At 39.9% G+C, this 11727-nt stretch overlaps 2 protein-coding genes across 2 annotated transcripts; both read left to right on the top strand.

Moving 5' to 3' along the window:
• The first annotated feature begins 705 nt into the window (after positions 1-705).
• On the top strand, positions 706-4421 carry rpusd1 (RNA pseudouridine synthase domain containing 1). The gene is made up of 5 exons (XM_038280290.1): positions 706-893; positions 975-1098; positions 1216-1318; positions 1481-1582; positions 2752-4421. Exons 1-5 carry the CDS (start codon positions 706-708, stop codon positions 3147-3149), a joined length of 915 nt encoding a protein of 304 aa, XP_038136218.1. The 3' UTR covers positions 3150-4421.
• A 2026-nt stretch (positions 4422-6447) lies between these two features.
• slc25a17 (solute carrier family 25 member 17) lies at positions 6448-11078 on the top strand. Its single transcript, XM_038280293.1, has 9 exons — positions 6448-6635; positions 6767-6827; positions 6906-6972; positions 7062-7213; positions 7288-7404; positions 7909-8057; positions 8179-8274; positions 8355-8440; positions 10691-11078. The coding sequence occupies exons 1-9, from the start codon at positions 6579-6581 to the stop codon at positions 10842-10844; spliced, it is 939 nt and encodes a 312-aa protein (XP_038136221.1). The 5' UTR covers positions 6448-6578; the 3' UTR covers positions 10845-11078.
• The last annotated feature ends 649 nt before the right edge of the window (positions 11079-11727 follow it).

Genomic DNA, 11727 nt, shown 5'->3' with positions numbered 1-11727 from the left:
ATGAGATTTGATGAGGATACGATAGCACGCTTAAAGTTGTAACAAAAAAACAACATAAAATTGATTCAAACATTCAGGATAATTTATTTTTTTTTTTTTCTATTAAATACCTGCGTAGAAGTTTTGGGAATTTATTAATCCGAAAAATTTCAGAAATTGCTTTGGATAAATTGTTGAAATTACTCCATAAAAAATACTTGCATGACTTTTTCATAATTTTTCAAATTTCGATTACATGTTTAGTTTGATTATAATGCACCTTCATAGTGTCAGCATGATTTTCTGTTATTCAGGTATGTGCTTGTTAAACCCCAATAATACCTACCTGTCACATGTTAAGGCTAATGTTTTACCCAGCAGTTTATCTAACTGTGACAGTTCTTCTGTCAGGATAAAAAATGATACATAATAATGCAAATTCAGCCTCTTTATGTATTACTGTCTGTTGCTTTTATGTTGGCTCCCCTGAAGTACAGGATCACAGTAACAGAAAACTTATTGAGACAAAACAAGAGATTTAAATTTGGAATTATAGCAGTTATGAAACAGAGATGTCAGAAGTTCAGAAGTTTATGCAGTCGGAGATTAAACACTTGATATTGACTATTGGAACAGATTATAACGCCAAGTCATGTTTGCATCTTTTTTTTCTTCTTGTCCTGATCCAGGCTCTGCATGATTGGATTGATTTGACAGCTGGTCAGGATGAGCTCAGAGCCAGCAAGCGTTGAGAGCCTGCGGGTGTTGTACCAGAGCGATGACTACATTATTGTGGACAAACACTGGGATATCCGCATAGACAGCAAGATGTGGTACGAGAAGCAGACGGTGCAGCTTCAGCTTCAGCATCATTTCCCCCATCTGGCAGACCCCAGCACCTACTATGGGTTCAGGTAAAGGATCACATCCGTTTACATTTTCCTTATGCTTCGTAAACAGTTGTAGTTACACCTTATTAACGTCTCCTCCAATAGGTTTTGTCACCAGCTGGATTTTTCCACCAGTGGAGCTCTTTGTGTCGCTCTCAATAAGGCTGCTGCTGGAAGGGCCTACCGCTGCTTTAAGGACCGCACTGTTACTAAAGCCTATATAGCTTTGGTAAATCCTACATAAACCATCTGTGACTCTTACAGAAATGGTGTCAGCGAATGCCAAAAAACATTTGTTTATTAAACACATTTGATGTAGACTAAGCTACTTTATTCTACATCCCAGGTTCGTGGATGGGTGGAACAGGAGACACAAACTTTGAATTTTGCCATTGGCAAGAACTCCATGGAGGGAAGAACACATATGATGTGCATTGAAGGAAGTGAAGGTAACGGCAGTCTGAAATCAGCTTAAATTGTTTGGAATTGGATAATTTTTATGTTTATAATTCAATGTGACTTCAGAGAATGTACAACCTTGGATATAAAGACAATCGAAGACAATTTGCTTTAAGGTTTGCTGCATTTTTTTCCTCATTTTTGCTCCACAGGTTGTGAGAATCCAAAGCCTTGCCAAACTGAGGTGACGGTGTTGGAATACGGGATGTATGACGGAGACCCGGTCACCAAGGTGCTGCTGCAGCCACTCACTGGTACCCAACCTTATTTCTGTCCTTTCATTTTTTTAAAGAACTACATTTGCAAAAGCTCAGCTTACAGACAAAAAACTAAATAAAATAAAAACAGAAATCTGGAACGTGTTTAATGCATTTATTTTCAACAACTTAAGATAGTGTCACACTCTTAATGTCTCCCAGACTTCCATTCAGTCAGATAGGAACTTAAATTAACTTTTTGAGCCTAAAAGGAATATTCTATATGTGAAGGTAAAGCTAACCATAGGAAAACACATTACGGTGAGACGTGGTGGTGGTAGCATCATGCTGTGATGATGCAGGTACTACAGTTTAAGCTGATGGGAACATAGATTGTTCTTCATAAGGTTATTGTCTGCGTTTTGTTTAATATCTGTATATGTAATTATGACTTTAAAATTCAGCATCACTTAAACTTATTATTTTAGATGCATTTTAGTTTTATTTAATCACATTTGTTTTGGTGAGCTTGGGTGTAGCCAAGTCTTGGTTATACATTTATTGGATGGTTGGGGGAACCTTTAGTTTGAAACCCTCTTCAACCTGGACCACATTAAGTGCACCAACAACCTGCCATTTAGGTCTGGATATTCCATTCTTCACCACTTGAGGATGCATGGCAAACTAAAGCTTAAACCCTGGCTAGTCTATGTGGCAATTATTCAGGTTTGCAATCGCGCTTTTAATAGGATAAAAACGCATAGAGGGCTTGAGGACTCAGGCAAACCTGAGGACTTTGTCAAGGTTGCCTGATGAAGCGCTAGTACCGAAACGTTGCAAATAATTATCGTCTTCTGCAAGTTGGACAGCATGCAGGAGTCCTCTTTAAATGTTGATCTTTTTATCTCTTACGCAGCTGTCAAGTAATTTAAATGTGCAAAGTGCTCTGTTATACTTCTTAATACAAGAAGGTCCTGGATCGAGAGCCTTTAGAGGTGTAAAACGTAGTCACATTCCAAAAGCAAAAACATAATTACATAGTAGTTTTTGGTTCTGATGAGACAAAAGGATTCAAGTCATTGGTAAGTTGTTGCTGTTTTGAAAGCATCCATCAAACTTGCTTTTCCTGTGAGCCGATTAGTGTCGCAAAACAAAATGTTTACCTTGAGATGCTTGGATTATTTATTATATGTAAACTGTTTGCTTTGAGCGGTGTCTTTGTCCAGGTCGAACCCACCAGTTGAGGGTCCACTGCAGCGCCATCGGCCACCCAATCGTCGGAGACTTCACCTACAGCTTGGGAGCAGATGACTCTCCGTATCGTATGATGCTGCATGCCTACCTCCTCCACATCCCCCTGGAGCCTCAGGAGCTTCTTGTCACAGCCGGAGACCCCTTTGTCCCTGCTGTCGACCCAAAATGGATTTCACAACGCTCACTGAGGACACTGGAGGCCACAGTTGATGCTGTTTTGGAGCATAGAAAGACTAAAGAGAAGGAAGAAGAGGTGGCAAGAAGAGAGGGGGAGAAGAGGAAGCAAAGCAAGCAACGAAGGATGGAGGAGCAGAGCGAGGAGCAGAGGAGGGCTTGTCAGGAGTGGCTGAGTGAATGGGCGGGGGATTGATAGGACCTTAATGTTTTAGTTTTATTTTAGCTGTTCACACAAACTAACATGCTGACCATTGAAAACATGAAGTACCACGCAAAGTGAGAAGAAGAGTATGAAAGAATGAATGAAAGCGGTAAAACTTAAGGTGTTCATTCCTGCATCTTTGTTCATTAAATTGCATGTATTTTACTGCAGCTAAAAATGAAGTGCCTTCACTCACAGTCAGGAGTTCCCTCTTTAAGAGGTTTTTATTTACATTTTGTATACAACAATGAAAAGAAAACACTTCTTTCATGCAGATGCATTTCCTTTTTCATGAAGGTTTTAAGCTGTAGAGATTTACTTGGCCCATATTGTCATATGATGTATGTAGTTGTGGAAATCCCAGTCTAAATGTGCTCTATGCATTTTTGCTGTTTGATATTTTCGAGTCTGTTTAAGATTATTCACTCCCACTTGGTCTCATGCTTGAAATGACCCGAATCCAAACAGATTTGTATCATTATTACATCTTGGTTGAATATACCAGCAGATGGTGGCTGCTCAGTGGGGCAGCGGGAAGTACTGCTGCCTTGCAGCAACAAGGGGTCTTTCTGCATGGAGTTTGCATGTTCTCCCTGAGCATGCGTGGGTTCCCTCCGGGTACTCCAGCTTCCTCCCACAGTCTAAAAACATGATTGTTGAATTAATTGCCTTCTCTGAATTCCGCTTAAGTGTCAGTGTGTGCATGAATGGTTGTTTGTCTCTGTGTTGCCCTGCGATGGACTGGCGACCTGTCCAGGGTGTACCCCGCCTCTCGCCTGTAGACAGATGGAGATGGGCACCAGCACCCATTGCAACCCCAGCAGGGATGGAGCGTGACAGAAAATTAATTGATACCAACAGATGGAAGAAACTATAACACATATTTAGACAACATCTAAAGTAGGTTAAACGTGCTTAAGAAATGCTTAAAAACACTGCTGATGAGTTTTTTTTTATATGTCCTCCTCTGTTTTTTCCGAAACAAATCCAGTTCATTGCAGTCGAATCATATTGCCAGACCAAATTGCATGCAGTTCACTTGGTTCAATCATTAATGCAATGATGTGATGGATTATCCGTCTAAAGAATCACAGCTAACTGCTTTGTTTTTGGCTTTGTGGCAATCTCTAATCTCAAGTAACATGCAGGTTGCAGCAGTGAAGATGAACCGCTATTTATCCAACGATAAATGACAGCGCAGTGAGAGAAGCACGGCTAACCGGGGAATCAACGGGCCGGGACTGATTATCTGGGAATGTATGAAACTGCTTTTTTTTTTTTTTTTTTGCTTTTAAAAGGGAAATAAACATTGTCAAAGAAACAACTGACTGGGAGTTGCTTTCTATGGAATAATAAAAAAAAAAGAGAGAGAATACAGAGAAAACATAATATATCCCTTGATGGCCTGGAAACAAAGCCAAAGAAACTTGTGATCAATTTTAGCTGATATCGGACGTCTGCCAATATTTAGTATAATTCACCAATATATAAGGGACTATTTTATGACAGAAAAGTTTTCTTTTCCTGCGGTTTTAATGTCATTACACTTCCACAAGTACAGAACAATGAAATTAACTCTCTGCATTTAGCCCATCCCCTTTTGAAGCAGTTGGCTGCCACTATTCAATGCCAAGGGAACAGTGTGGGGGTTGAAGATCTTGCTCAGGGTGGCAGTCTGTGGGAGTGGGGCTTGAACTCTTTTGATACCTTGTGCAATGCTCTAACCACTAGGCTGCCATTCCCCAAAGTAGGCCACACTGGCAGCTCATTCCCAGCTGGGATATGAAGGCTTCCTGTTTGCAGGATGGGTGACTTAGCACTTGAGCTAGCGATCTGCTAAAACGTGAAGATTATGCCTGCTCCAGCAGGTCACATACACCCAACTGATACATGAGTCTCAGAGGAAATGCTGAAGTAAAAAAAGTCAGTGGTATGAACTTTTTTTAAAGTTTCAGAAGCCTTTAGGTGAACTACTATTTGCAATGGCTGCACAAGACAGAAGGGGGCATAAAAAATTACACAGTGTCTGTAGCTCTAGGGAAAAAATACTGCTATTAGTTATTGGCCAGATCTGTTGTAACATATCAAGATATTGGCCAAAATTCCAATATTATGCATCCATAATTTTTTTGGGAGTTAAAACATTGGCTAAAGGCCCCCTCAGTTTCCTCAATAAAAACTTTCTAACGGCGGCCAAGGCTGCAATTGCTCAGTTTAAATAACTTTGGTCAGGACAAAGAAAAAAATAAACAGATGCACTTGGCTATGAGAAGTGGAAAATAAAAAGAGTTGACTGTGATTGGCTGCAAAAACTCCACAAATTGCTCTATCAATAAAAGTTGTAAAAATTTTAATAAAAATAGGAGTGTAGTAAGTTTGCTGCAGGAAGGAATAATTACTTTGTCCTAAACAGAGAAACACAGTGAAAAAAGCTGTCTAAAGTAGATTATTGCTGAGATTTAAACATTGAATGTGATTAAAACTGTTGATCAGGGAGGTGCGCGTGAAACTACACTACCCAGGAAAGATGGCAAAAGCAGTGGGAAGAGGATAGAACTGGAAGGTGGCTCTACAGTATTCAAATAAAAGTTGGTATAATGAAGAAAACAGGAAGAAATAGAAAAGAGGAAACCATTATATCCAGATTATATTTTGAACATACAAGGTTAAATAGTACATTATTTAAAATGGGAAAACATCCAACAGGAAATTGTGATATTTTGTTTTCAAGGAGAGACAGTAAAACATGTTTTGTTGGTCTGTTCTAAATTTTTTACATTTTCTGTTGAGGGAAGGGGATTAGTTGATGACAAGAAAATAAATTGTAATTGAATATACAAGATATTTTGGACAAACTTTCATCTTCTAAATGTTTTTTTATTTATTTAATGAATTACCTTAATAGAATATAAGATTTATTAACTTAATTATTATAATTTTATATTATTTATTTATTTATTGTGTTGTGGGAGAATTTATATATATCCCGATCCACACTCCATTCCAGTAGATGGCGGTAATGCCCATCAATAAGTTGCTTGAGAGAGAGAGAGAGAGATATTTTTACAAAACATTTATTGAACAATAATTTAACAAAATACAGTTAACAATTCAGATCTACAATACATTATTACAATAGCAGATTGTTATATTTTAGCTCTCCCTCATCAGAAATGGTGCACAAAACACTGTTAAAACCCCACAGTTCAAATCAAATTAAAAGAAAACTGTTGATCATGGAGGCGCGCGTGAAACTACACTACCCATAATTCCGTTCGGTGGAGTCACGGCTTTGAGGAAGTGCGGATAAAACAAGCCAGCGAGCCGTGAGGTATCCGAGCGGGTTGACAGCTGTTAGCGGTAAAACAGAAGCACTTTTTCTTATCATCTGAGCTACTTTGTACCGAGACGGCAGCTGAAATGTCCGCGGAGGTTTTCTCCTATGAGAGTTTAGTTCATGCTGTGGCAGGAGCAGTGGTGAGTTACCTTCACTTTCAATCTCTTTCCCTTATTTACTTTAATGGAAGCTTTTTTTTGTCAGTTTACGCAATTTCGACTTGATGACACAATATATTTCTTTAAAAATGCTTAAAAATCCCTTTTTTTAGGGAAGTGTGACTGCAATGACAGTATTCTTCCCATTGGATACTGCTAGATTACGACTCCAAGGTAAACAACATTGACCTGCTGTTCAGTTTAAAGACATTTCAATTCTAGATTTTAATGACTTTTTTTCTTTGAGTTCAGTGGATGAAAATAGAAAGGCCAAATCTACACCAGCTATTCTGGCTGATATTGTCAAAGAAGAAGGACTGTGAGTATTATGATGTTAATAGATCACAGTTAAATTATTAAAGAATAGAAATATATGAGTTTAAAAATGTTACTGCTGCTTCTATGTAGACTAGCTCCCTACAGAGGATGGTTCCCTGTCATCTGTAGTCTGTGCTGCTCCAACTTTGTCTACTTCTACTGCTTCCACTGGATAAAGAATGCCTGGCTCAAGGGCAGGCTGTCAACTCCTAGCACTGACCTCATTGTCGGCATTGCTGCAGGTGAGCTGATCTCCATCTATAATTGGTTTTAAACATTTTGTTTAAGATTTTTATCAGCCAACTTGCTTTTCCAGGTGTTATAAATGTTCTACTGACCACTCCTCTGTGGGTGGTCAACACCAGGCTGAAGCTGCAGGGATCCAAGTTTCGCAATGCCGATATCCGGCCCACAAACTACTCGGGCATCCTGGGTAAAAAGAGACACTTTCAAGTTTACACATAATTCCTTGAATGGTTTCTGTGCAGGTCACCATTTTCTTCTTTTAGGGTGGGTGTTTTAAGGGTAACAGAACACATTTGATGTTTCTATGTCTCCCTTGGGACAAATTAACTGAGGCTTTCTTATGGTTTCTGGGTTTTATTTTCATGCCTGTCTTCTGCTACCCTATTTGCTGAGTGTGTGATCTCTGCATCTCCACAACAGTAACTGTCTGCCTTCCTAAAGTGGCTTCTTAAAAGACGTAACATACACACAGGTGGACTCCACTAAATAGGTGCTATCTGAAGGCATTTTTTTAACCTGAGTAAAAGAGACTGATTTAAATGCAAACCATACATTTTATGTGAAATAAAAAATATATAACATATCATCATGATTTTAATCTCACCATCAAAATAAGCACTTTGTGTTGTCTATCAAATAAAATACTTGTGATGTGAAAACATGAGGAAAGGTTTTTTGTCATTTTTTGCAGATGCATTTGAGCAGATCATCCGTAAAGAAGGCGTTGGAGCCCTCTGGAACGGGACCTTCCCATCCCTGCTGCTGGTGATGAACCCCGCAATCCAGTTTATGATTTACGAAGGTCTGAAGAGGCAGCTGAGAAGAGGGGTTCCCAGGGAGGTGGGTTGGAGGGAGGTCGTAGCTTTTGCATATTATCTGGATGAGAAGATGGTTTAAATGCAGGCAGGCTTGAACCATGGAGGGCTGAGGTGTGATCTGCTTTGTTTGGTAACCCTCCAAGCTTTCGTCGCTGGAGGTCTTCATCATCGGAGCTGTCGCCAAAGCTGTTGCCACCACTGTTACATACCCACTGCAGACGATCCAATCCGTCCTCAGGGTGGGTTTTATTTATCGGTCTTGTTCAAAGGCTTGGACTTTTGGCCTTAATTTTTTTTTTCTGCCTTACTCTCTTATTAGTTCGGTCAGTTCAACACACCAAAGGAAAGGTCCAAACTTCTGTCCAGTCTACAGACCATCAAAGGTCTACTGGTAAACAGAGCAAGGTGAGGATTAAAACAAAACATATTCTTCACTTTGAAATCTGGTTTCTCTAAGTAACGCATGTTGGAGCACATGTATAAACTTGCAGGGAAATACACTGGAAGTTCTTGAGAAAAGTGAGGAAAAAAGTGGGGCAACCAGTTCAAAACGAGTTGTAGCACTTCCAGGTTAAATCTTTGCAGAATAATAATAACGCCCTTTGAAACTTTTTTTTTTTTTGCACTACAAATAAATGTATTAAATGTGTTTCTTAGCATCAATTCTGCCATTGCTATGTTTAGTTGCAGGGATACTGGTTATTCAGACAAATAGAGTTCATTTGTGTGAATTCTTCAGTCTTCATTTAAGACCAGTTTTGTTTAGTGTTTCCACTAATGCTGCATTCACACCGGACGCAGCAGAAGCAGCGAGTTTACATGCAGTGTCAAGGGCTGAAGCGCATCAAGGCGCAGCAAAATGTCCCACAGCGCGTTTTGAGCAGCAGGCGCAGCGCGTCGGGAGCGTTTAAGCATCTGATGCACGCGACGCACCGCAAACGCGCTGCTGCTCGAGATGGAAAATTTTTACTTTTGCTGCTTGACGCGCCACATCAACCAATGAGAGACACTGATCTGGGAGATGCCAGGAAGAGAGACACATCGTTGATGATACAGAGCGCTGTGATCACTCCTCTGAAACAGTTTATTAAAGCCTAAATTAACTTAAAATGCTAAAACCTGCCGACAAAGCGTGTTCGCTTTTATTATCCTGGTGCCTGCAGTTTGGATTATGTACATGAAAACCACCTTCAACCACCAGCCATGTGTCAGAACTAAACTGGTACAAGCAGCAAAAAGGAAGCAGCAGACGCGGTTTTGCTGCTCCTGTTGCGTCCGGTGTGAACGTAGCATAACAGACTACGATCAGAGGCCCGTACCAGGAAGCAAACCTAACCTATCGGGATAACTCTCATCCAGTTTAACAAATCCACAACAATGGAATTCAGGATCAGCAGTACCAAAAAACTGGTTATCAACTTGCTAACTCATTCCAGTTTGAATTGATCATGAATCTTTGAACGCACACACATAAAGGGGCGGGTTCAAGGTAGCAGAACAATCACAACCATGAGCGCAGAAGGGAGAGAGCCATATTTCTCCTGTGAGGAACAAAAACTCATCTTACAGACATACAAAGAAGAAAAAAGTCTCAATGAAAAGTCAAACATGGTGGTGGCATTCTGACTACGTTAATGAGCAAATTGGAGATCAGTGACATTTAAATCAGACTGCATCCCAGTCACTGTACAGCATGTTAATGACGTGCCCCTCTGGAGTGAAGAGGACTTGCAGCAGATAACAATAAAACACAAAAGCATTATTTCATCTGGTTAGTTGGACTTTATAATATAATTCAATAATGTATTTGCTACAATGGAGCTGGAAGCTGATGCCAGGATTGCATCATATTAATACAAGAAGTGATCAGTCTGAGTGAAATCAACCTGATTTTTGAGCTGTGTCAGAAATCAGCTCACTTAAATTAAATTTTGTAGCATTTCTGTTACAGTCTCAAATAGAGTCTTTGCTTTATATGATCAATGATCCATTTCACAAGAAAATGACAGCCTTCTTCTTAGTGTTTTATTTTTATTATTTATAGCTGGCGTTACCATTAATCCCCCATCGGAGCTGGTTCAGTGTAACATTTCCCCTTTTCATTTATACTGTTACAGCCAACAAGACAAATAGAATAGTAAATGATTGGTATGTCAAAAAAGAGGCAAAGGCAAAAAAACGACTTCATTTGTCAAGAACATATTCAATGTGATGTTGTTTTGTTTAATTTCGTTTTTTTCCTCTGAATTAAATTGGGTCTTTAAAGAAAGGGCATGTCCTTGTTTCCTGGAGCGCTTAATAGGATCAATCCTGAAAGCGAGCCTGGTTCTGAGCAGGTTTGTCGTTCAGGGTACGTTACCATGGTGACTGGCCTCGCTAAGAATGAATCCAGCTTCATGGTAGCAGAAAGTCAGGGTTAAAGGTGAAATTGTCATGCTGACCCATTAATCCGGGTCCGTGGTACAGGGCTTATATCAGTTAAGATTATGGATCCAGAAGCACAGCTTGTCTTTACTGTTTTAAGGCATCATGCTTTAAAAAAAACAACCTTTTTAAGAACAACTCTGTTGGTATCAAAATATATGATTTTTGGTTATATTGTCAACGTCATTGGTCTTCAGTGCAGTTTTGTTTCGACCTGGCTCTCTGCTGTAGGAGACATGGAGTGTTGGGTCTGTTCAAAGGCCTGGAGGCCAAACTACTGCAGACCGTGCTGACTGCGGCCCTCATGTTCCTTCTCTATGAGAAGATCGCCAGTGGTACCTTCAAAGTCATGGGACTGAGCAGCAGCCACTACAAGAAACGCTAGCCAGCAACCTGAGAGACAAACCTGGACACTTGCCAGCATAAATGCACTGTTATGATGACGAGATGGGACCTAATTTTAGTCTATTTCATTCCTCAAAGGAAGCCGACGTCCTGCATAAACCACTACTGATGTCTCACTGTGATTTTCTTGTGTTTCATCATAAATGAAAATGAGGATGTGAGAAGTTGGGAAGGCGGCATTTCTCATTAAAATTTTAATACTAAATCCCTAAAAGTGTTGTTACTCATTTGTTTTCCATGTAATCTTTTCTTTTTCTTTTTGATCAACAGCTGCTATTTGCTATTGAAGTCTGCATGGAGTTTGCATGTTCTCCCTGAGCATGCGTGGGTTCTCTCCGGGTACTCTGGCTTCCTCCCACAGTCCAAAAACATGACTGTTAGGTTGATTGGCTTCTCTAAATTCTCCTTAGGTGTGAGTGTGTGGATGAATGGTTGTTTGTCCTGTGTGTCTCTGTGTTGCCCTGCGATGGACTGGCGACCTGTCCAGGGTGTACCCCGCATCTCGCCCATTGACTGCTGGAGATAGGCACCATCACCCCTCGCAACCCCGCTCAGGACAAGCGTGTAAGAAAAATGGAGGAATGGCTTGTTTTTAAAAAACTGAATACACAACATTTTTCTTTTTCTTGTTTTTCACTTTTATTGTCAAGGACTGCACAGTTGTTTTTATGAGTCCATCTTAAATAATACATTGAAAGGAGTTCAAACGATCTTTTCTGAGAATAATTATTTGCTTAAAATGATTCCAAAACCTTTGAAAAGTTTTTTTTATTTGAGAATCAGTTGACATTAACCAATCCAGGAGGTCTTCAGCAGTGGATATACTTTTATCCAGATCTATGCACATTCCAAGTTTTTTGCCT

Source organism: Cyprinodon tularosa, unplaced genomic scaffold (assembly GCF_016077235.1).
Source record: "Cyprinodon tularosa strain WSP-4 unplaced genomic scaffold, ASM1607723v1 ctg159, whole genome shotgun sequence".
Lineage (NCBI taxonomy): Eukaryota > Metazoa > Chordata > Actinopteri > Cyprinodontiformes > Cyprinodontidae > Cyprinodon > Cyprinodon tularosa.
The sequence above is the reverse complement of the archived record's forward strand: the minus strand, read 5'-3'. Positions and strand labels throughout refer to the sequence as shown.